This window comes from Biomphalaria glabrata, chromosome 11 (genome assembly GCF_947242115.1).
Source record: "Biomphalaria glabrata chromosome 11, xgBioGlab47.1, whole genome shotgun sequence".
NCBI lineage: Eukaryota > Metazoa > Mollusca > Gastropoda > Planorbidae > Biomphalaria > Biomphalaria glabrata.
Window position 1 is genome coordinate 35,591,658 of NC_074721.1, and position 26,796 is coordinate 35,618,453.

Sequence of the window (26,796 nt, forward strand, 5' to 3'; positions counted from 1 at the left end):
GACGTGCTAACCACTAAGCTATTTAAGAACTTATTTTAAAAAGAGGGTTTATTTTCTATAAAAAAAAGTCTATAGTTTTACATTTTTAGAGAACGATCTAATTCTCTATACAGTACTTATCTCCCCTTAGCTTGTTGGCGCTATTTTGTCGGCGCTATTTTGTCAAGTCACTCAGCTTAGTCTTCCCAGTGTCAGAAGAGCATGCTGTGCATGTTGGCCAGTTTCAAAACATCTAAACTAGGACGTTTCTATTAACCCTTAAAACGCGTTTGGTAGTTTAGCCTCTAAACATCAGAATTGCGTATGCACTCATTGTAAAACAGTTCAGCACTTTTAAGGGTTAATTAAATAATTACACACAAAAAGAATAACTTTGAGATGACCTTTAATTGTTGTTGAGGCCTAGGTTTTCATGTCGACTACTTCGATGCTAGCACATATATTCTCTTATGCATACAGTTGGAATGTTTTCCATAGGGGGGGGGGAGGCCAAACATTACGTCACCACCATGATAATTATACGTTTTAAATCTAGCCCCGTCATTCATAGTTATTTCAATATGAAAATACTAATAGTTTAGATTACTCTAGATCTATAAATCTTTAATTAAAACATAATGTTACAATAATTCACTAATTAACATGATTGTTAAAGTAAATTTCTAGATCTAGGTCCTCATCTAATCATTGGAAGATATTTTTCTTTTAGTTTACTTTGTAAGACCCGATGACGTAGCTTAAAGTAGGTCAGAGACAGGGAACAACCCCATTCACTGCTACTCAAAGCCTTTTTGGAAATGGTTTTCCTAAATATGTTCCAATTGTAGAATGAATGATAGTAAAATGTTTTACATGTTTCGATGTGTTTGTCGGATTTGAAGACAATAACATCTTAACCCACAGGACGACGGGTGGTGGCAGAAGGCAGGGTTCGAACCCAAAACCGACCAAGCAGCCATCAATAACTAAACTTATTGAAACGCTTTCTGATCAACTCTAACACTCATTTCACAAAGTTTTACTAACTAGTCCCTATTGGAATGGACCTCATTCCCTAATCGTAAATAAACACATTTAGCCACGTCATAATATTGATAAAACAATGAAAAATACGTATCACGTGAAAGCCTTTATGGATTACATAATTTGTATAGAAGATATATAGAATCACGTGGCTAAATGTTGTTTGTTTACGATTGGTGAATGAGGTCCATGGCACATTTTCACTTTCATAACTATGACCATTAATGTTAATGTCAATGTCTATAGATGTAAGGTGTAGAAAATGTCAAAAGCATTCCAAAATAGAAACAGCACACACATTCAAAACTACACCAACATGTGACGTCGATGCGACTCTCTACGATAGATGTAGATGTAACAGATAGACCTGAGATTATGCTCCCACCCGGACTCGAATATCAGATACGTAGAGTTTAGAGAAACACACAAAAAACTATCTTCATGTGCATGTAAATTTATATCGCTTAAAGTGGCTTAAACCTTTTTAGGGAGTCATGACATCAAGGGAGTGACTGCGCATGTCACAGATTACTCTCTAAATTACGCGCTGTTCTTTTTAAACTAACAGATTTTTAAGTTTTTTTAAAAGTATCCTCCCTTTTTACTCCCCTTTCCAAATACACCTCCCCCCCCCGCCAAGCTTTTTCCCCACAAACATAAAAGGAGTCTAGTTCTTATATGTACATATAAATTGTCCACATTCTTTTAACTGGTCAGTGTACAATGTTTGATGTAGTCCAGCTTTTGTTTGGTTTGAACTTTAAGATTCGATTCCTTTTGTAAACATTAAAAAGTTGCCCGATATTTTTTTAATTAAAATAATAATCCAATAAGTCTTTTTTTTTAAATTGAAACCAAAATTAAAATTTTAGTATATGTATTAGCTCATTCACTATAGACGTACAGATTGTACAGTGTTTGGTTTATTTTCTTGTTTTTAAAGTCATGGAAACACAAGAACTGCTTCTCGAGAATTTATAAGCTATATATTTTAAGTTATTGACAATTTATATGAGTTCAAGCCAACAGTTTGCATTAGAATGGGATTACTTTGGATTTTGTATTTGGTATTTTTCATTGTCCAAAATACTGAAAGTCAACAAGGTAACAATTTAAAAAAACTAAACTTTTCAAATATTAAATCTGTTTAAAATCTTATCTTATAAGTTACAGACGTTGCTATAAAAATAAGATAATTACTAATAAAATGTATTTTTTAAAAACAATTTCTTAATATTTTTTAGTGACCTCCAAAAGGAAAAGTTGCTTTTATGTTTTGTGCTGTCCGTCTGTCCATCTCTCTTCCTATCCGTTTAGCTAAACTTCTGTTTGTTACGCTTTGGTCTAAAAAGTTAATCGGGTTATTGAAATTTTGATTTTACTAGCGCAAGAAACTTGCTTAAAATTGGATAAATTCTAGCCTTTGAAAGCGAAAGCTTTTTGTTTTTTTTTTAATTTAAATTTAATGTGCAATTTCTTTTATACACACACCATTTACAGCAATATTTTAAAGGCGCGGATAATATAAAGTGCAATAAGCAGATTGTTTTGTTATCCTTAACACATACTATTATGTTTCGATATAAAACTAAAAACTTAAATTTGAAATATGCTACTACTACAGGTATTTAAGATCTTTCGAAAAAAAAAACCAACAAAAAAAAACAAAAAAAACCTACGATTGACCCACAGTAGCCACTTACGAGTTTCTGTGTAACTCAAACTCCTTTGATTATCCTTTTGTTTTATTCAGTTTATAAACATTTGTTAAACTCCTTTACTCTACATTGTTTGCTACAAGGATTTATCAATGGAAAACACTCGCATGTCTTGCGAACAAAAATAATACTAATTAAAAGAATCTTATAATCTTATTCAATAGAAATCTTATAATTTTATTCAATAGAAATCTTGTAACCTTATTCAATAGAAATCTTATAACCTTATTCAATAGAAATCGTATAACCTTATTCAATAGAAATCTTATAACCTTATTCAATAGAAATCTGATAACCTTATTCAAAATCGATTAATATTGCTCTTTGTTTCCCAGTAACACTGCAAGTTTCCCCGAGTGGTCAGTACTTCAGTTCCGTTCAGAACATCTCATTAATATGCAGCTATCCCGGAGCCACTAACGCTGGAGTCTTTCGCTTCTATGTGGGCAGCACTCTGCTGGCAGTTCAACAGGCTGGAATTTATTCTCTGTATGTCCAACTTCAATCATTAGTTTTCTGTATGATATGATAAAAATAAAGGTAGAAAGTCTAGAAATTGACTATTCAACTGCCCACTATATCTGTTGGTGTTAAATTAATCTATACTACTAGTAGAACATACAAATTTACAACTCAAGCAATACACATACAAAAAGCAATACTTGCACTTGAAAGTATCGCGTTAGTGACACCTGACGGTTGTTTTATACATTTAAAATATGGTCATTCAGACATACAATCTAGTGCAATAAATATACAACAAATGCTTAATACACATCCAAGTATTAAACATTTATGTTTCGCCTAATACACTTTTAACTACTGCTGAATAAAAACATCCAACTAATCCTTTTTTATATTCACTATAGATAAACTTATATAAACAGAAAAACATTTTTTAAAATTGTATAAATACTCATAAGAATTTAGTTTCCGAATTATTATTATTTTTAAATTATAATTCTAATAAATTTATTTTAGATATAGTATTTAATATTATTAATATCTACTAGATTGTTAAAGAATTTTAAAACTACATAAATATAGTTTTAAGTATCACTCCGCAGTGAAGTGAATAATTGTCTACCTTCGCTAGGCAGCGCATTTAAAAAGGATGCTTTGGAATTACATTTAGGACTACTTTCTTTTATTCGTTGGCAGATTGTCTTCCAATTTTTTTACAAAGTTTATATCAACTTAATCTGTCTGTGTGTCTGTCTGTGTGGCCAAAAGTTTGTACACGTTATTTCTCCCACACCGTGTCTCCGATTAAATTGAAATTTCTCACAATAATTTTTTTTTGCCTAAAATAAATAAAATCAATAAAAATAAATTAACCAATTATTTAATTATCTTGTGGTAATTAATTATTTTGTTTGGTATCGAACAAGGGAAAGAATTTGTACTTGTCAGGTGTGGTGGCATAAGTTGAATTAGTCGAATTTACATTTGTTTTTTTAATTCGTCTCTTAAAAGTTTGAAACTAGCAATAGATAAATATACAATTTTTCTATTTTCATAAGCACTTACGCTAGCAGAGTGGTTAACGTGTCGGCTTGAGTCCTCGAGTTCGAATTCAAGTCGTAGAACATTTAAACAAAAATTAATTTTAAAAAATAGCGATCACTGTAACATTGATAAGAAACCTTTACTTTCTCCCTTCACCCTTTTCTAACTGGCCCAGATAAGTGATAGCGTATTGTGAAAGCTAAAGCATGAAATTAATGCGTTAAAAAAAAACAATTGGTAAAAATATTTCTAATCGCACATATCTATTATATTTACACTACATCTATTACAACTTTAATGACATGACTGATCTTAACTAAATTAAACAACTACACTTAATATAAGCTTTGTTTGTTGAAGTATTTTATTTTTTTTGTCTTTTTGTGTCTCTCAACGTAACAGAATCGGAGGAGTCTCTGGCAATTACATGTGCACATATTCCACTGCTGGAAGTGTGATTTCAAACAGTAGTGCTACACCTATCAATATCGTTGGTCAGTATATATATTTTTGAAATATTCTTTATGTTACGGTGAACTTATTTGTTGACTAACTCAAGCAGAACGCTTGATTTCACGTGAAGAACAAAGGCCCATTGCCACGCACTTGGTAGGGACATTAAGCAAGCTAGTTTGGGTTTATCATGTGTTCAAGTACTTGGAGATTCTGTGCCTTACATAGTATTAAATGATGAAAGAGAGTTAAGGGACTAAAAATTAAGCCAGTGATCCCCAAATTACGACCCCGGGGTCCATATCTGACCCGTGACGCTTGTCTGACCCCCTATTAAACTATTCCCAACTGCATAATGAAACCAGTTCCAGAACTTGTATTGGACTCGACTTTGAGTTGAGGTGACCTGCTTGTGGGAAATTGTATAAGGCCCGAAGATCGGAAAATGCTGAGCCCTAGTTGCGTAAGTTAATCCTGTTCCAAATCTCCTTGACATGTTTTACCCTCATAAACCATTGAGGCATCTCAAGATAGCACTTCTTGAGTCTCTTATCTGATTATCGTCTTGATCTAGTCACCAATCTGAGCAGACTCGTGACACACAATATGTCTACATTTACTACTTAAATTTCTCTAGCACACTCCACCCCCAGCCCAGCTATGTAAGCGGATGTTGTTGATTTTGTGTGTGTGGAAGAGTTCTTCAACTTGAGTTGATTTCAATGAAGTATACTACTTATTGAGACGTTCAAATCTATTCTTAATCCTTTCTCTCATTTTCTCTCCTTTCTCTTTCTCTCTTTTTCTATCCTCTCTCTTTCTCTCCTTCTCTCTCTCTCTCTTTCTCCTTCTCTGTGTCTTTCTTTCTCTCTCTTTCATTCTCCCTCTCTTTATCTTTCTCTCTCTTCTTTTCTCTCTTTCTGTGTTTTTTCTCTCTCTCTCTCTCTTTCTTTTTTTTCCTTCTCTCTCTCTTTCTCTCCCTCTCTCCTCTCTCTCTCTTCCTCTCTCCCTTTCTCTATCTCCCCTTCTCTCTCTTTTTCTCCCTTTTTCTTTCTCTCTTTCTCTCTCTTTTTCTCCAACTGTCTTTCTTTCTCTCTCTTTCATTCTCCCTCTGTTTATCGTTCTCTCTCTTCTTTTCTCTCTCCATCTCTCTCTCTTCTTCTCTTTCTCTTTTTCTTTCTGGTCTCTTTCTCTTTCTCTCTTTCTTTTTCTCTTCCTCTCTCCCCTTCTCTCTCTCTCTCTCTCTCTCTCTCACCCTCTATCCTTAATTTACAAATTCAAACAATGGAAATCATATTTCTAGGAATCATATGTATAAAATGGAAAAAAGTTTTTTTTTTTTTTTTTTGGGGGGGGGGGGAGTAATTGATTTTAGCGTTTTCCTCACTTCACTTCATGCCATGGACGTAGTGATAGTTCAAATGTAGTGCTTCTAACTAGCAATGTTCGCTGAGATTGTATTTAAGATGTAGAGGTTTATTGTTTAAGTTCCTAGTAAATAACAGCACCCTCCCCCCTCCCTACGACCTTCCACTCGTTTCACTATTTACGATTAAATTTTTGTGTGTTCATGATTTTGCGCCCATCGCTAACAGTTTTAGAATAGAATTGAGTCTTCTAACACACTTTTAAAAGTCAAATCTTGGTGGAATATATTTTTTTTTTCTGAAGGTGGGGGAAAGTTTTAAAAGAACTTCTCTTTACCTTTATCACTGCAGTTTGAAAACTTCTTGTAATACAATGGGTGCCAGAATTCAGCAGATTAGATAGCTAGCTAGCTAGCTAGCTAGATATAGATAGATAGATATAGATAGATAGATATAGATAGATATAGATAGATATAGATAGATAGATATAGATAGATAGATAGATAGATAGATAGATAGATAGATAGATAGATAGATAGATAGATAGATAGATAGATAGATAGATAGATAGATAGATAGATAGATAGATAGATAGATAGATAGATAGATAAATAGATAGATAGATCCGCCTTTGCTATACAGTTAAACTAAAGGTAATATAGAGCCTCCCCTGATAAGCCATCGCCATCTCATCATACTGCCGATCTTGCAGGCTAGTTAGTGAAATCGTCTGTACAGAAAATAGCCCACCTGATGCCTTATTCCACCCGATCAACAGCATGGCCCTTGTTTAATTCATTCGACACAGATAATGACCGCTGTTAACTATCTCTAGGAGGATAAACTAAAGGCAGTAATATGGAATTACCAGATACTTGCCAGAGTAATAGATATCTACCTAATGACATAGTCAAATGTAACCTTTTTCTCCCCAGAATAACCTAGATTTTTATCTCAGATGCGTGTCCAAATAGTGTCAACCAAGAAATACGACTCCTCCCAATGCATTTATTTTTAGCTACTATTTAAACTTTTATTTCTCCATACTAGTTTTGACTGCAGAATTAGTATTGCGTTAGTAACTAAGTAATTGACTTGCGTCGCCTATACACAACACTCGACCCAAGCGAGGCCATTCGTCATAGAAGACCTAAATACTGACCTGCATTGTCACAACGCAACCTGTGGGCAGTACAGACATATGACGTGGCAACGAGCTATTGGACTCTAAACCAGGGATTCTCAACCTGTGGGTCGCGACCGCCTTGGGGGTCGATTGACGATTTGCCAGGGGTCGCCTAAGACCATCAAAAATTAGGATTGCTATTGTCTATTCTTCTATTGCTGTGTGTGTCTATTGGGGGGGGGGGGGTCGCGGTTGAGTTGTATATTGTAAAAAGGGGTCGCCGAGCTTAAAAGGTTGAGAACCGCTACTCTATATTGTGCATAGGTTGTGATGTTGTATTAAATTCTTCCCATAGAAATGGTGCATGTACCCAAAAAATAATTTGAGAAGTTTTTAGTGGTTCAGTCTGAGTGCGTGGAGTAAACAGCTTGCGATTGTTTGATATCGAATTCTGAAGTAGAAAAAAATCCGAAATTCGTCTCGACCTTTGAAGTTTTTTGCTTTTTGATCAAAGGTAGTAATGAAACCGTCTCTGAAAAAAAAAAACTCTCCACTCAAGTCCGCAGTAGAAATTGGACTAGAGAGCACTTAGCATGTTATAGAAGCTTGTAGCCACGCTAAACAAAGTCAATATTTATAATAATTTAAAAAAATGATCATATATCTGTTAACTAAAAGTGTTGACAGTGACTGATAAAAGACATGTCCCCTTAAAACTTTTTTGCTTGGGTCTGCACATTTTCCTTACGGATTCCAATCAAGTGCCTGCTTTGCAGACACTGGTCATTGGTCTTCCTCATTTTAGGACATGTTGTGGTGAAGCTAAGAAATACTCGTTGACTTTTAAACGTGACAATAAAGTCTGCATATCATATTACCACATCACATAAAACTATCACACTTGACATAAAAACAATTGCGGTAATGAGACATTGGCTTTGTTCCTCTCATATTAAATACCACGGATGTGTGTCAAGAGGACATTATTTCGTCTAATATTGTGTGTTATCCCCCTTCCAGATATATTATATGAAGAGGTATGCCCATTAATATGGGGCTTTAAATTAACCTAATATTGTGTGTTATCCCCCTTTTAGATATATTATCTGAAGAGTTATGCTCATAAACACGGGGCATTAATTCCCTTAATATTGTGTGTTATCCCCCTTTTAGATATATGATATGAAGAGTTATGCTCGTACATACGGGGCATCTAGTGGAAGCCAACATGGCTGAAGAAAGAACCTTGTTTACATTATGAAAGTGTTTGTAATGTGAAATTCAAGAGTTTATTTCAACAAAAGGTATCCATTAAGAATTTTTTTCCCGACATCTTACTTTGTTATTGCCAGTTATTTGTTTTTACGAAGGATAAATGGTTATGTTTGTTATCTTTTCACAATATAAAATGTTGCAAAAATGTACATTTAAATTATTAAAACGTATGACAATTACCCTTTGGGTACCTTGGGCGGCTTGGGCCATCCGCAAGCGTCTCAGTTTGTCCACGTCTTACTTATTTAATTCCTCCTGCGCAGTTCTGAGCATTGGTCAGCAAGCTGTCTTCCTAAAGATCTTTCACTGGCAATGTTTTCAGCCTCTTCTCACCTGCTGTCCACTGTTCTGAGGTCCTCCACGAAAGTGTGGCGCCAAGTTATACGAGGATGTCCTTGTTTGCGCTGTCGTCGTAGTTGGTCTCCATATCATTTCAATTCTTGCTATGCGTTACTCATTCTGTCAGAGGACATGTCCCGCAAACTTCATGCGACACTCGTTCACAACCTTATTGAGTGGTTGAGTCCCAGTTAGGCACAAGGATTTCTTTGTTTGTCCCGATCTCTATAACTGACTCCTGAAAGCCGTCTTAGCCATTTTTGTTGAGCCATATTTATGTAATGTTAAGGAGCGCGGGTGGTTGTGTGGTTAAGCGCTTGGCTTCCGAGCCAGGGATCCTGGCTTCGAATCTCGGTGAAGACTGGGATTTTAAATTTGAGATTTTTAGGGCGCCACTTAGTCCAACCAACTTTAGTTAGTAACTGACTTTAGTTGAAGAAAGTAAATGCGGCTGGTCATTGTGCTGGCCACATGATATCCTGCTCGTTAACGGTCGGCCAAAGAAGCAGATTACCTTATAGATCGCATGGCCTGAAAGGGGAACTTTTTTTTTATAGTAACGTTACAATCGAATGAAGTAAACCAACGTTTTAACCGCTTTCTGCGCATTAATTTCCTTGTGTTTTCTCATAGCAGAAATAGAAACAAAGAAATGCATGTAGATCCGGTTAGTTGTTTACGAACACAGACACGTGGTAACGCAATACACGTAAACAAATCTTATCAAACGCGTTGATCTATTGGGCGTCTGCTCAAGCAGGCAACATTGATTGATGCTTTTTTGATAATAAACCCAACTCTAAGACAATAACTCTACCTAGAAAACAACTCCACTTAGGAAACCTCTAATTCCCCACCCCCTTTCGGAATAACATATTTTTATCTTCAAAACCAAAAATTTGTAACGCTAGACTTAAAAAAAATGTCAATCTACGACTAGTTTTACTTAGCAATACAACAATCAGTATTTTCTGTGACTTACGAGACCGGTTTTAGACTTGATAAGGCCCTAGTTGAAATATAGGAGCCTTTGTAATCAACATAAGCTACTTTTCTTTGCTCTTTCTTCAGAAGGATTGAAAATGTCACTGCAACCATATTAGGGGCAACAAGGAAATTGGAGCCTTAAGCTATATTTTACGTTGCCTACATCATACCTACATGTAAATCTAGCACTCATGAGTTCACAATGAATTTAATTGCTGCTCAAAATAAATCTTGATTGAAGTAGATTGTAAAATCTAGTTAAGGTCCACAATCTGACAGTGTTTAGAAAATCATGATTGAAGTAGATGGTAAAATCTAATTAAACACCACAATCTGACAGTGTTTAGAAAATCTTGATTGAAGTAGATGGTAAAATCTAGTTAAACACCACAATCTGACAGTGTTTAGAAAATCTTGATTGAAGTAGATGGTAAAATCTAGTTAAACACCACAATCTGACAGTGTTTAGAAAATCTTGATTGAAGTAGATGGTAAAATCTAGTTAAACACCACAATCTGACAGTGTTTAGAAAATCTTGATTTAAGTAGATGGTAAAATCTAGTTAAACACCACAATCTGACAGTGTTTAGAAAATCTTGATTGAAGTAGATGGTAAAATTTAATTAAACACCACAATCTGACAGTGTTTAGAAAATCTTGATTGAAGTAGATGGTAAAATCTAGTTAAACACCACAATCTGACAGTGTTTAGAAAATCTTGATTGAAGTAGATGGTAAAATCTAGTTAAACACCACAATCTGACAGTGTTTAGAAAATCTTGATTGAAGTAGATGGTAAAATCTAGTTAAACACCACAATCTGACAGTGTTTAGAAAATCTTGATTGAAGTAGATGGTAAAATCTAGTTAAACACCACAATCTGACAGTGTTTAGAAAATCTTGATTGAAGTAGATGGTAAAATCTAGTTAAACACCACAATCTGACAGTGTTTAGAAAATCTTGATTGAAGTAGATGGTAAAATCTAGTTAAACACCACAATCTGACAGTGTTTAGAAAATCTTGATTTAAGTAGATGGTAAAATCTAGTTAAACACCACAATCTGACAGTGTTTAGAAAATCTTGATTGAAGTAGATGGTAAAATTTAATTAAACACCACAATCTGACAGTGTTTAGAAAATCTTGATTGAAGTAGATGGTAAAATCTAGTTAAACACCACAATCTGACAGTGTTTAGAAAATCTTGATTGAAGTAGATGGTAAAATCTAGTTAAACACCACAATCTGACAGTGTTTAGAAAATCTTGATTGAAGTAGATGGTAAAATCTAGTTAAACACCACAATCTGACAGTGTTTAGAAAATCTTGATTTAAGTAGATGGTAAAATCTAGTTAAACACCACAATCTGACAGTGTTTAGAAAATCTTGATTGAAGTAGATGGTAAAATTTAATTAAACACCACAATCTGACAGTGTTTAGAAAATCTTGATTGAAGTAGATGATAAAATCTAGTTAAACACCACAATCTGACAGTGTTTAGAAAATCTTGATTGAAGTAGATGGTAAAATCTAGTTAAACACCACAATCTGACAGTGTTTAGAAAATCTTGATTGAAGTAGATGGTAAAATCTAGTTAAACACCACAATCTGACAGTGTTTAGAAAATCTTGATTGAAGTAGATGGTAAAATCTAGTTAAACACCACAATCTGACAGTGTTTAGAAAATCTTGATTTAAGTAGATGGTAAAATCTAGTTAAACACCACAATCTGACAGTGTTTAGAAAATCTTGATTGAAGTAGATGGTAAAATTTAATTAAACACCACAATCTGACAGTGTTTAGAAAATCTTGATTGAAGTAGATGGTAAAATCTAGTTAAACACCACAATCTGACAGTGTTTAGAAAATCTTGATTGAAGTAGATGGTAAAATCTAGTTAAACACCACAATCTGACAGTGTTTAGAAAATCTTGATTGAAGTAGATGGTAAAATCTAGTTAAACACCACAATCTGACAGTGTTTAGAAAATCTTGATTGAAGTAGATGGTAAAATCTAGTTAAACACCACAATCTGACAGTGTTTAGAAAATCTTGATTGAAGTAGATGGTAAAATCTAGTTAAACACCACAATCTGACAGTGTTTAGAAAATCTTGATTGAAGTAGATGGTAAAATCTAGTTAAACACCACAATCTGACAGTGTTTAGAAAATCTTGATTTAAGTAGATGGTAAAATCTAGTTAAACACCACAATCTGACAGTGTTTAGAAAATCTTGATTGAAGTAGATGGTAAAATTTAATTAAACACCACAATCTGACAGTGTTTAGAAAATCTTGATTGAAGTAGATGGTAAAATCTAGTTAAACACCACAATCTGACAGTGTTTAGAAAATCTTGATTGAAGTAGATGGTAAAATCTAGTTAAACACCACAATCTGACAGTGTTTAGAAAATCTTGATTGAAGTAGATGGTAAAATCTAGTTAAACACCACAATCTGACAGTGTTTAGAAAATCTTGATTGAAGTAGATGGTAAAATCTAGTTAAACACCACAATCTGACAGTGTTTAGAAAATCTTGATTGAAGTAGATGGTAAAATTTAATTAAACACCACAATCTGACAGTGTTTAGAAAATCTTGATTGAAGTAGATGGTAAAATCTAGTTAAACACCACAATCTGACAGTGTTTAGAAAATCTTGATTGAAGTAGATGGTAAAATCTAGTTAAACACCACAATCTGACAGTGTTTAGAAAATCTTGATTGAAGTAGATGGTAAAATCTAGTTAAACACCACAATCTGACAGTGTTTAGAAAATCTTGATTGAAGTAGATGGTAAAATCTAGTTAAACACCACAATCTGACAGTGTTTAGAAAATCTTGATTGAAGTAGATGGTAAAATCTAGTTAAACACCACAATCTGACAGTGTTTAGAAAATCTTGATTTAAGTAGATAGTAAAATCTAGTTAAACACCACAATCTGACAGTGTTTAGAAAATCTTGATTGAAGTAGATGGTAAAATCTAGTTAAACACCACAATCTGACAGTGTTTAGAAATTCTTGATTGAAGTAGATGGTAAAATCTAGTTAAACACCACAATCTGACAGTGTTTAGAAAATCTTGATTGAAGTAGATGGTAAAATCTAGTTAAACACCACAATCTGACAGTGTTTAGAAAATCTTGATTGAAGTAGATGGTAAAATCTAGTTAAACACCACAATCTGACAGTGTTTAGAAAATCTTGATTTAAGTAGATGGTAAAATCTAGTTAAACACCACAATCTGACAGTGTTTAGAAAATCTTGATTGAAGTAGATGGTAAAATTTAATTAAACACCACAATCTGACAGTGTTTAGAAAATCTTGATTGAAGTAGATGGTAAAATCTAGTTAAACACCACAATCTGACAGTGTTTAGAAAATCTTGATTGAAGTAGATGGTAAAATCTAGTTAAACACCACAATCTGACAGTGTTTAGAAAATCTTGATTGAAGTAGATGGTAAAATCTAGTTAAACACCACAATCTGACAGTGTTTAGAAAATCTTGATTGAAGTAGATGGTAAAATCTAGTTAAACACCACAATCTGACAGTGTTTAGAAAATCTTGATTGAAGTAGATGGTAAAATCTAGTTAAACACCACAATCTGACAGTGTTTAGAAAATCTTGATTTAAGTAGATAGTAAAATCTAGTTAAACACCACAATCTGACAGTGTTTAGAAAATCTTGATTGAAGTAGATGGTAAAATCTAGTTAAACACCACAATCTGACAGTGTTTAGAAATTCTTGATTGAAGTAGATGGTAAAATCTAGTTAAACACCACAATCTGACAGTGTTTAGAAAATCTTGATTGAAGTAGATGGTAAAATCTAGTTAAACACCACAATCTGACAGTGTTTAGAAAATCTTGATTGTAGTTAAGGTGACCAGACGTCCAGACATAGAAGTGACAGTCCCTATTTGGACCGTCTGCCACGCTTTTCATAAAATGTTGGGGCGGGAAGGCCAATGTCCTGCTTTCATAAAAAAAAAATGTTCAATGTCACGCTTTTATTTTAGAATCTTTCATCTTAACTCTTTCTCTCCGTAATTATTTACCACATTCTGGTAGAATCAACGTTGGTATCGTCAGTTAGGAGAGAAAGAATTAAGAAGTACTGCCTTGCGGCGTTTTCTTCTTGATCCTTATTTCATATCCTTGCTTAGCAGGCTCCTGAGTGAAAGCGAGACCATAGGCCTGTACGACGTGGCAACGAGCTATTGAGCTAAATTGCCCACAGTTTGTGATGTTGCAGGTCAGTGTTCACAGTGCCGGCCTTAACGAATGCCGGGCCCAATGCGAAACGGATAGTGCGGGGCCCAGTCTGGGTAGGGATAAGCATAATATCAAAAGATAATTAAGATTTTGTATTAGAAAATACATTCATCTTTGCCATGTTTTTTCATCGCACGTTAGAATGGCACCCCAAAGTTGACAATTTAGTCTATTTTTCAGGAGATTTTTTTTAGTTCTCAGGAGATTTTAATAATTTTAGGAAATTTCCAGGAGGCCGCGGAAACCCTGTTATTATATACACAAATGTTATAAAGGTTTAATTTAATAATTTACACCTAGATTTAGCGCGGGGCCTATGCAAGTGTGAGGCCCACTGCGACCCTGAGTGTTTACGCCTTCTTCTTAGAAACTGACGTCAGCATGTTTTTTTTTTGTTTTCGACTTTTGGCATGTTGTCGTTCCATTTGTTTCTCGACGATTCTGTGTGTGTAATCGATTCCATCAACAGTATTCGTTCACTTGGCTTGAAAAATCAACAACCATTGAGGAATGTGATGCTAGAAATGTCGATCACAGTTGTTTGTTGCAGGTGTCGATAAAACCAAAGATCTGAATGTAGATTGTAATTTTCAATAATTGGAAGCTCCTAATAAGCCTCCAATCAGGTACTTCTCCAACATAGAAATAGTTGCTTGATAGATAAGTTCGCAGCCACTAAAGGTACTTTTACATATTATACAGTTTTCCATAAGAACAGTTTTCAATCAACGGACTACACTTTGAAATTAATTTACAATGACCGAAAATACACGTGCAGCATATTTCAGAGAGAGAGAGAGAAGCGAGACCTTTTCGAGATCTATCTTAGAAAAACGTTTCTGAAGGCTTGATATTATTTAAATTATTGGATGAGTAGGCCTACATTGTATGTGTGTGTGTGTGTACATTATTGTAGCATACAACCTTATCAATCAATTAAACTTAGTGTTAAGAGTAAAATTATTCATATTTGGTCTACCTGTCTTGTCAACAAGGCGGATCCAATTAGAACCAATACGAAGTGAAGACGTTAGCAGCTCACCAGGAAAGATTAAAAATAAGAAAAGATTTTTTCTCTCTAGAATGAGCTTTCTTCAATCTAAGTCTGGCAATACGGTACTTACATATTAAAGCTTTCACATTGGACTGGATTTTTGCTTTGCCGTATCTAGCTTAGTCAGTAATTGTAGCTACATATTTTGTTCATTACATTTCAAAGTACTGTTTGATGATTGGTTCATCTCTCAAGGCGTACGATTAAAAATAAAAAAAAAAACTTTTAGTGTGAAAGCATGCATTTAGTCACTTAAGTTATTGAGTTTAAAGCGCCGTACTGCAACCGTTGAGCTTCGCTGCAAGACGCGGCTGATTCATAGTGCCGTATGACCATTTTATCGCCACGATGCAATTTGAAAGCTTCAATGTCTCTCTTCGTATCTCAAGCCGTACAAGCGACCTGACTCTATGAGCTACACGCAAATGGAAGAGTGCCACGTGAAAATATTGATAAAAGAATGAAAAAAAAAGTGTCGCGTGACAGACTGTGTATTACGTAATTTGTATAGAAGAGATGGAGAACCACGTGGCTAAATGTTGTTTGTTTACGATTGGTGAATGAGGTCCATTGTGCTCCTTTCATTTAAGTCAATACCACTTTTCTCATGTATTCAAGCATATAGGATGCAATCCAACTGCAGCTACTTCATTCAACCCTTTGAGAATCCTTCATTTCTTCCTTTACATTACAAATCATACCTTCATTCTTACTACCGTGAACAGGCTCCTCTCATGCTAGCATTGATAGGCCTACTCTAAAATCACAATCACAGCAATGATAATCATGTTTTAAGAAACTTAATTTATTGTTTGTACAATTTCTTTCGCCACAGGTCCTCCAACAATTACGTCCAGTAACTCTCTTCCTGCCCTTGGTGGAAGTTTAATTTTGACTTGTACTACAGATATTCAAAATCCTGGCCTATATATCTTCTTCAAGTAAGTTCCTGTCTACTTTCATTAAAAAAAAAAAGGCATAAAATAAAACAATACGTTTGATTGAGGAGATCGGTGTGGTTACATTAAATACAATTTTGCACACGCAAAATCCCCCATTGGTACCATTAGCAACAATAATGGAGGATATTTATTTAATGACATCTGCTACAAGTAAATGATTAAGACTAATGTCTCGTTTGTGCAGAGTGTTCTGTTGAGACCACTTTCACCTATCCCTTAGTCTGTTGAACCGTTGGGGCACCACACAGGCACTGTCAAATCTTTCTCCTTTCCATTCTGCCTTAGATAGAATTTCGTTCACTGGCAGACCCGTCCATTCTTTGATGTTGTCTTCCCATCGCTTTCTCTTTCTATCTTTCTTCTTCCTGATACTGTTCCCCGAAGGAAGGTCTTTGCGAGCCCATAGGACCCTATGATATGGCCGTATAGTTTTAGTTTTTTTTTGACAGTGGTTAGCAGATCATCGTGGTATCCTATTGCTGTATTAATCCTGCTTCTTATTTCTTCATTCGTGATGCAGTCTTTGTAAGTGACATCTAGGATCTTTCTGTAGCATCTTAGTTCTATTGATAGGATCCTCTTCTCGAGATCTGCAGTCAGCGTCCAAGATTCCCATGCATATAAGAATGTAGCCGTGACATGGGAGTGCATCAGTCTGATATTAGTGTCGAGGCCATGCCTTTGTTGGTCCAGAATGTTTTGAGTTTTGCTGCTGTGGACTGTGCAATTCTGGCCAGTAGTTCAGGTTCGGTTCCTTCATCTGAGACTATAGCTCCAAGATGTGATAAGAGGCCTTATTGCAAATGTTTGGTGATTTTCTTTTGTTGTCATAGTACACGAATATTATTGAGCAAATGTATATGCGCAAGTGAGGTTATATTCTTATAATTTCTAGTTTTTGTGGATTATGCAAGGTTGAACGTTAAATGGGTGAAGCTAGGTTGAGCTTTGGATAGGTGGCGTTAGAGTAAAGCCTTGAATGGGTGACGTTAGGTTGGAAGCTCGTGATAATATACTGCTAGTTCAGTTACTTTGTGATGCGTCGCTAATACCATAAGATAAGATAATAAGTAAGCAATTTGTTTGTTTGTCGATTGTTTGTTGAGTGCATGTTAAAAGTATGTTAGTAGTGATGTAGCTTAGGTGATCTGAGGTGGGGTCCGAATTCGAAAGTTCCCCCAGTACCTCCACTTAAGGGGGACCCAAAATGAATGTCCTATTTTTTTTTACATTAAATATTACGCCATTGTCATGTAATCTTGCCATTTACTGGAGTCAAAAATACAAGACAAAATTGATCTAGATCAGTGATGCCCAAACTAATTCAACCTGCGGGCCAATTTAATTTCCGACACTCGTGTCGCGGGCCACATGACTGAAAAGGTACAAAAACAAAAAAGAATTTGACCTAAAACAATTTTAATAGAAACTTGTGGATCGAATACTTAGACCTACTACTTACAGTACTAACATTAATTAATGACATTAATGACTCATTTTCTTGTCTCTTTTTGGTAAATATTTCCATCGATCCTCCGATATCTAGACGTACTATAAGAGACCCTATTGAAAATATAACTTTAAAAAATCTGACTACATTCCGACAGAGCTCAATGAAACTCATTGTCCTAGCAATCTGTGGATCTTCCAAAGCTTGAAAAACTCTGATTTCTCTTATATAAAAAGTCTCAGGACAACACTTAAAAAGCTCAACAGCATCAGCCAAAAAGACTGTTATCCAATGGATACCAGCACATATAGAACTAGAAGGAAATGAGAAGACTGGCACACTCGCCAAGAGAGGGAGAACAAACTCACAATTAAACATTGCACTCTATCCAAAAGATATGAAGAAACTAATAGTAAATAAAATACATTAAAAATGGACAAGCTCTCATCCGAATCACAAGAAAGATGATGCCTGTTATAAGCTATCCCGACAAGACTTACTTACTTAGACTTAGGTCCTCCCGCGCCGTTCGGCGCATTGGGCGGCAAGCTGTCTCCATAATGATCTGTCACTGGCAATGTCTGAAGCCTCTTCCCATCTGGTGTCCACTGTTCTGAGGTCCTCCATGAAGGTGTGTCGCCAGGTAATACGAGGACGTCCCTGTTTGCGCTTTCCTCGTTTTGGCTTCCATGTTATCGCAACTCTTGGTGTGCGTAATTCATTTTGACGTAGAACATGTCCCGCAAACCTCATGCGACGCTCAGTCACAACCTCACTAAGTGTTCGACTCCCAGTTCGGCAAAGGATTTCCTTGTTTGAGATCCGGTCTGTGTATCTGACTCTTAAAATCCGTCTCAGCCATCTCTGTTGAGCCACATTTAGTCTTTTCTCAATTTTGACAGATGACTTCCACGTCTCACATGCATATGTAGCAGTTGGAATGACGATTGTGTTGAGAAGGTGTATTTTTGTCTCGAGTCCAATGGCTTGGCTAGTCCAAATAGTCCAAATCCCGACAAGATCAACGTCTAATCTTTCGACTCAAGACCGGACACAACAGAATGAGACAACATATGTACCGGAAGCAATAAATTGGAGCCAGTGAAATCTTCCCATGTGGAGTGTCACCAGAGAATGCCGACCATGTCCTTCAAAACTTTTCTCTTTACCACGAGGCCGTACAAGACAGTGGCCCCAAAACACCCCAATAGAAAGAAAACTATATGGAGAGCTCCCTGATTTGGAAACCACTGCGCAGTTCATCTCACGTATTGGTCTAGTCATCTGAACACTCCAACAGTTCATCTCATATATTGGTCTAGTCATCTGAACACTCCAACAGTTCATCTCATATATTGGTCTAGTCATCTGAACGCTCCATCATAACAATGAGAACGCGGAAGAAGAAGTAGACGTAGATTAAACAACTTTTTATTCGCAGCTCAAACCAAGAATGATGTCATATTTGTTTCACACTTATTTAAAAATCAAATACGTTGGCTTATTATCATATTCCAAAAAAAATATATAAGTTCACTTTTGCTGGTAGATTCTACATTCCACTTCAACTCGCCCATTTCATAAACGTATAAATGTTTAAGGTCGTGGTGCCAATCCATCAGAGGGCCCTAACGTAGCTAAGATAAAATTTGTCAAAATTATTTTTTTTTGGAAAAAAAAAGTGTGTGTGTGGGGGGGATTTTGTATTCTTTGTGCCGACGTTTCGGCGGGTTGGATGGAACCACGTTGCGGGCCGGACCTGGCCCGCGGGCCATATTTTGGGCATCACTGATCTAGATAATTTTATAATGCCTTTGCTGCACAGAAAGCAGTACGTGAGGCGATATGAATTGAGATTTGTCACTTGTGCATTAACTCGCCAATAAACAACTGTATTATTAAAAGAATCTTAATGATTGTTTTTTGGTTAATTTTACTTATATACTGTACCAATATGATATTATTAGTACATTATCTCATGCCAAGATGTCGAATGTCAAAATGCAGGGGCCCCTAAAAAGGTCAAGCCTCCCGGTCCTCCAAATCCCAAGCTACGCCACTGTATGTTAGTTGTTTGTTGGTGGTGTGCTACTAGAGTGCTGGTAGTGTTTTTAGTACGAATCTGTGAGGCTTGGCGGCTGAGCGGTAAAGCACTTGGCTTCCGAACCGGGTTCTAATGGGTCCCAGATATTAGTCGGGGAAAAGTTAAGGCGGTTGGTCGTTGTGCCGGCCACATGACACCCTCGTTAACCGTGGGCCATCATCTGCCTCATAGATCTCAATGTCTGAAAGGGAAACTTGTGCTTAACTTTAGTGATATTTTAAATAGAGTAAGAGTGTACTAAAGATGTGTGTAGTGTCTCTCATCTATTCTGCTCATGATTTAAAGTTAGCCAATGAATGATATCACTTTTCACTTTGTCTACACAGTTATAACACAGTTTTGCAAAGCAGTTCGTCTTCAACATACTTAAAGACAGGCTTACTTTCAAGTGACGCTGGAGCTTATAAATGTAGAATACAAGTTGGCACGTTTACAAGTCAGGACAGCAATTACGTCATTGTGGCTTGTAAGTAGACTGTCTCTATGTACGTCAGAACAACCATTACATCATTGTAGTTTATAAGTAGACTGACCATATGTATGTGTACGTACGTGAATGTATTTTGTGTATGTGCATGATGCATCACTGTGTAGCTTTGTCTGCTTCAGATGTTTCAAAATATGAAGGTCACTACCCACGTAACATACCTCACTCCAATGCCTCGGATTCGAAGTTATGTTGATGTATATTTGATGCATGTGTATGCATGTTTATGTAAAATGTATGTTGATTGATTTTGTTGTTGAAGATACTCTTGATATACAAACTTACAAGAAGTCTCTTCGGTCGAAGTTGTCATTACTTAACGCAATACTTGCTTCTAGAACACCCAGACAAACTGATACATTGAAGGAAGTCTATTTGTCATTACTTAACGCAGTACTTGCTTCTAGAACACCCAGACAAACTGATACATTGAAGGAAGTCTATTTGTCATTACTTAACGCAGTACTTGCTTCTAGAACACCCAGACAAACTGATACATTGAAGGAAGTCTATTTGTTGAATACGTTTACGTTATATTCATTGCTAAAGTTAATGATTCATTAACAACAGTTCTTTGATTCTGTACACCGCATACACCAAAATGTTAACTTGTTTAAATAGTATTTCCGCCATAGATGAGAAGCTCTAATAAAACGAACAAAAAATGTAGCTTATAATGATTTTCATTATTCTTTATTGTAATCTTACCTTTGCGTTCCTCGTGGAACATAAGGCCTCAGTAAAATCACGCTACTCTTCACGGTCTATTGCTAGTTTTTTAATGGCTCTTTCACGTCATCTCAGCTTCATCTAGTACACTGCTTAGCCAGGTTCTTTTAGGTCTTCCTCTACGCCTTGTTCCCTGGGGGGGTTCCAGTCTAAGGCATGTCTAGCTCTGTTGTTGGTATCTTTTCTAAGGAAGTGACCAATCCATCTCCACTTTCTCTCTCTGCACCTCTATATTTCTCTGTCCGCCCATCTCTCACAGTTTGGTGTTTTCTTTTTTGTCGTACCAGTTTATTTTCAAGATATTTCTCAGACATCTGTTGATAAAGGTCTGCAATTTATTTTTGTTGTTGTTGCTTCAGTTATTCTCCATGATTTTCATTATGAATTCATGTATTTGGGTCGTTAACTTTTTCAAAACAGTAATATTGATTACATTAAAATGCTATTCATAACGCAAACGAAATGTTTAACATTACCTTACCTATGTATCATTACCAGTCAACGCACCTACGAGGCCATCATTGACAACGCAAGCTGGATATGATTCTAAATACGGTTCCTCTATTGTACTACAATGTACCATCACTCAAGCAACAGCCTATGATCTTGTGTGGTAAGTTGGACATAACCTGATTAACATCTTGTGTATATAGACAGCTTATGAGGAACAGCATTTCAAGAGACACAACTTCCATTGTCCGACATATATTTATACAGTAGCGGCCTTAGGAGGTGGCAAGTGGGGAAACCGCCCCAGGTCCCGCGCCTAAGGGGGGCCCTGCGATCGTAGATTTTATTGTCACTAACTTCGAAAACCAAATCATTAGTCATAAACTAGGCTTGTTACTCTATATTTTCCCAGTATCTTTATGATACCAATTACCATTTAAAGCTCTTAACAGACATTTTTAGTTTCGAAATACCATTCAGTTTCGGCAAACACTGCATCTAATGACCTGCCGATTCTTAGAGGCTATCATCGTTTAACAATTCACACTAAAAACACGTAGGTGGAAGCAACCAAACCAAATCGTATATTTCGTATTTAAACATTGAAGTTCAAACGAATTTTATTAGGAAAATTCGTAGTGATAAAGTTTAAACTACTCTTTGAATTATGAAAATTGTATATGAAAGAGTCATTTATAACATTTGTAGTAACATAAAAGTAACTTTTTGAAAAAAAATATTTTTTTTAAATGAAAATTAATAAACAAATTATGCATTGTTTTCTTGACTTTCGCTGGTGATAAGTTCTAAGACCGCACGCGAAGGTCAGAGTGTGTGGTATTTAATTTCATATACGTACACTATTTTTGGATATGAACAGTAATACAGGACATACTCAAACACTTAAAACCTCTAGATTACCATTTCCCATTTCATTAATAACCTATTCATGATGTTCTTTTAAAAACTCTTTAAATGTTCAGTAATTTTTAAGTGTCATGGTGTCCTGCATCACTGTTATGTCGCATTACATTATAAAAAGAATTGGAACGTATGCATTAAATATACTGTTACTTTAGTCTGCAATGAAAAAAAAAGAGTTGAGGGTGTATGAGAAGGATTCCTTATCTGGTACTGTAACCTAGCCTGTATTGAACCAATTGATGTGCTTGTACAGCTAGTTCGGCCAATCAGCTTCGAGAAAGTTTGGCGATGACGTATTAAGTAGTTTTTTTTTTCCAATGGGCTACTGTGCATAGACATCGTGTTGCCTTGAGAAAATCCGTGTCACATTAAAAAAACAACAACAAAAAAAAAAAACAAAAAAAAAACGCGGGAGTATTTTTTTTTAATCAATTTTTTTAAAACCCGTGGTATAGCCCTTCCAAAAAGGTCGGGTCTGCGAAAGTGTAGGGACCACTGTAGCTCTTATAGCCCACTTTGTTCTCATAGAACGTCCGTTTGGCTTCAATTTTCAGAGTGAGAGAGTGTGTTCCTTTTTATTTGCTTCTGTTACTGCAGAACAATTACAACAAGTACACTACAGTATATAATGTACTTACGTAATGTAGCTACGTAATGTTCTATGCTTTGTAGTAAAAATAAGGCTTAAAGGCGGACACACTGTATTGATAAAGCGTTAGAGACGGATGAGCCCGTTAGCATGATGAGTTTACGTATATATATAGTCTATCCCTACGGCTAAGGGCCCCGCGCATGACGCTCGCACAATGCCCCGCGCACTGCTAAGGCCGCCCCTGTATGAATAAATAAACAACTTCAATTATTAAGTATTTTTACAAAGCTTATATCAACTCACTCTGTCAGTCTGGTAAAAAGTTTCTCCCACACCCATTCTCGATTCAAGTTGAAACTTTAAACAATTATATTGTACCTAACAAAAAAATGAATTCATTTTTTAAAATAACCAGTTAGTCAATTAATTATTGGAGGTGATTATTTTTTGTTTGATATAAAATAAGGGAAATAACATCTACATTATTGACATATATAGTTGTTAGTGCGGAGTTCTTTACCTTATATTAACTTTTGTTTTCTAAAATTAAATATATAAAAAATATTATGTTATGTTATGTTAGCAGATTCCATTGTGTGCTTTGGTCTGTAGACTCTATACTAGTCTGTAGTCTATTGACAATTTTTGTAGGCCAGATTGACTGCCATAACATAGATATGTAGAGAAATGTACTTAGGATTTTCATTCTTTGATTACGAAGCCCCAGTTTTCAAAAGCAATGAAATATTGTAGAAGAGAAAGATGTGAAGTCTGGTTCGCAATTTTATTGAACACGATGAAATCGAAATTTCAAGAGCTTTTGAAAAAGTGTCAATGACGTTGTATTCAAACATCACTTTAGCCTAATGGAAAATAACAATTAAGTCGTGCTAAAAGCGAAGTAGTTTGGAAATTTGATCCTGCTAGGTGCTGAAAAATGCGCGATAACTATGTCAAATGTTACTATCATCAGCTTTTCAAATTACATTGTTTATCAATACTTTGGTATTATGTAGACCGGTTACACCATAAACTTCATTTATGGAAATAGATCCAACTTAAATTGCGTGACAGGTTTAAAGACAGTTTACTTAGCGTTACGTATGTTAAGAAACAGCGTGAAGCGTGAAACATGTTTAAAAACAGCTTGCAATGCGTGATGCGTGAAACATGTTTAAAAACAGCTTGCATTGCGTGATGCGTGAAACATGTTTAAAAACAGCTTGCATTGCGTGATGCGTGAAACATGTTTAAAAACAGCTTACATTTCGTGATGCGTGAAACATGTTTAAAAACAGCTTGCATTGCGTGATGCGTGAAACATGTTTTAAAAACAGCTTGCAATGCGTGATGCGTGAAGCATGTTTAAAAACAGCTTGCATTGCGTGATGCGTGAAACATGTTTAAAAACAGCTTGCATTGCGTGATGCGTGAAACATGTTTAAAAACAGCTTGCATTGCATGATGCGTGAAACATCTTTTAAAAACAGCTTGCATTGCGTGATGCGTGAAACATGTTTAAAAACAGCTTGCATTGCGTGATGCGTGAAACATGTTTAAAAACAGCTTGCATTGCGTGATGCGTGAAACATGTTTAAAAACAGCTTGCATTGCGTGATGCGTGAAACATGTTTAAAAACAGCTTGCATTGCGTGAAGCGTGAAACATGTTTAAAAACAGCTTGTAGCATGATGCGTGAAACATGTTTAAAAACAGCTTGCATTGCGTGATGCGTGAAACGTGTTTAAAAACAGCTTACATTGCGTGGCATGTGTGTCTGACAATGTCGACTGATATGTAAACATTAATTAGTGTAATGGCTCTTACATCTGTATTCACCAAACAGCTGCCAGGTTGGCGTTTGGAATCTAATCATAATTATTTTAGTATCCCTTAAAATATATTTAAAAAATAGACTGCACCATTTGGTATTAGGAGGCGCTATGGCTGAGTGATAAATAGCTTTGCCTACAAACAAGGGGGGTCCTCCTGGTTCGAATCCTGACATTTTTAATTTCGGGATCTCCAAGGTGCCTCTGAGTCTACCCAGCTCTGTTGGGTACCTGACTTTAGTTGGGGAAAAGTAAAATCTGTTAGTCTTTGTGCTGGCTACATAAAACCCTCGTTAACTGTGGGCCGCAGAAACAGATGACCTTTACATCATCTACCCTGCTAATAATTGCTTTTACTAATCTAAATATGTTCATCACTTGTCTTATACTTATTGTATGACATGTTTAGAGACAACAATCAAGCATGCTATCCGATGGCACTAGTTTTATAGTCTTTTTTTTAGAAACATACCATTTATGAATACCTTAGATGCAGTGGGAGATGACCTCACACACCATTCTGGCTCTAACAGCTTTGAAACCATTTGATACTGTGAAATATAAGCTTATAAACTTGATTGAATCTTTCAGGGCGCAGCTGTTTAAAAACGGTGTTAGGGTTGCCCAGCAAGCAGCGACCTCTACAACAACAACCTTCAGTGAAGTGTCTCTGACCAGGACGGGTGGAAGCTACACGTGTAGCTACTCTAACTTCAGAGGAGAGTCTCCACAGAGCTTGCCTATTACAATTACAGTCAATAGTAAGTAGTCAACATTCATTCCACATGCTATATAAGTCTGTTTTGAAAGGGCCAAACAGTGAACATATAGCAGCAAATTTTAATGACATGGATCATAACTCTAAGGCCTTGGATCAATTCATGTGGACTTACCAAAAGTTATAGGGCTATATGTGCACTTCGACAAACAAGAGTATCATGGCTTCAGAGACTTATTTATTACTTTGAAGAAAGATGTGATCGATGCTGAAATATTAACTTACTCAGCCAATCTGTCTGTCAGGGTGGACTCTTGTACATGTTATTTCTCCCATTATCGGATCAAGTTGAAACTGTGCACAATTATTCATTGTTGTTAACAATACATGAATCATTTTAAAAAATTAAACAATTATTTAACCAATTAGTTGTAATTAAATACGTTTGTTTTATATAGAAATGTACTAAGCTAAGGTGAGAAAGCTTGTGTACAAAAAATTAAGCTATAGGCATTTTTTTTTAGACTATAGAAACTTTTACTTTTATAAGATGCTGTTTTGCTCAGTGGCTAACATGTCAGCCTTCTTTCATGGAGGCTCAAGACCCCGAGTTCAAATTCAGACTCGAGCAATATATATAGGCTATATATATATATATATATATATTTAAAGTGCAGCACGGAAACCTTCTCTCAGATATCTCTCCTCCCCCCATCCCAACTGGTCCACAAAAAAGAATGGTGCACATAAAAGTTCGCAGATTGCTTGTTTAGAACTTCCAATTGAAGTGAAGTTTTATGATATGATAAATGACAATACACACTACACCGTGCAAAATAATCATGATTAAGATCGGTTTTGTGACTAGATATCAACAACTTTACATACAAAAAAAACATAGTGAACAATAACAAGAAGATAGCAACAAAACAATATCAAATTAACTATCTCATTAAACAGTAGTTTATAGTTTAATAACAATCTTATATTTAAAACTTGAAAGTTAAAATATTTTCTTATCTTAAATGTAATTTCTTAATGAAAAATGAATTTTATAAAATAGAAATTTATTATGACGATTTCTTTTTTTGACAGATTTGGTTCTAAATGCACCAACAATATCCGCCACAGCCAGTGCAGTGGCCAGGATTTTCTCCACAAGTGTAACCTGTAGCACAAGTTTCGACACAAACCAAATTTTTTATTGCTCACTGTATCTCAACAAAAAACAGTAAGTTACTTATGATGTAGCCTAGGTATAGGTTAGCCACAGAGCTATACAAAAAATTATAAAACAGAAGTTTTTACAGTCTAAAAAAAGTCTATAGTTTAAATTTTTTTACACAATTTTTCTCACCCATCCATTACTAAAGTAAATATAAATGTATCCAACACTTC

General features: G+C 35.5%; 1 protein-coding gene across 2 annotated transcripts in view; it reads left to right on the forward strand.

The window, feature by feature from the left end:
* Positions 1 to 1,741: 1,741 nt before the first annotated feature.
* Positions 1,742 to 26,796, forward strand: part of LOC106067472 (uncharacterized) — an 86,349-nt gene continuing 61,294 nt past the window's right edge. For both annotated transcript variants that reach the window (XM_056003730.1, XM_056003729.1), the window contains exons 1-8: positions 1,742 to 2,127; positions 3,077 to 3,230; positions 4,653 to 4,744; positions 15,986 to 16,091; positions 19,993 to 20,132; positions 21,381 to 21,495; positions 25,272 to 25,441; positions 26,494 to 26,629. In XM_056003730.1, the coding sequence (XP_055859705.1) occupies positions 2,064 to 2,127; positions 3,077 to 3,230; positions 4,653 to 4,744; positions 15,986 to 16,091; positions 19,993 to 20,132; positions 21,381 to 21,495; positions 25,272 to 25,441; positions 26,494 to 26,629 (977 nt within the window). In that variant the 5' untranslated portion in view covers positions 1,742 to 2,063. The remainder of the gene's footprint in view (positions 2,128 to 3,076; positions 3,231 to 4,652; positions 4,745 to 15,985; positions 16,092 to 19,992; positions 20,133 to 21,380; positions 21,496 to 25,271; positions 25,442 to 26,493; positions 26,630 to 26,796) is intronic.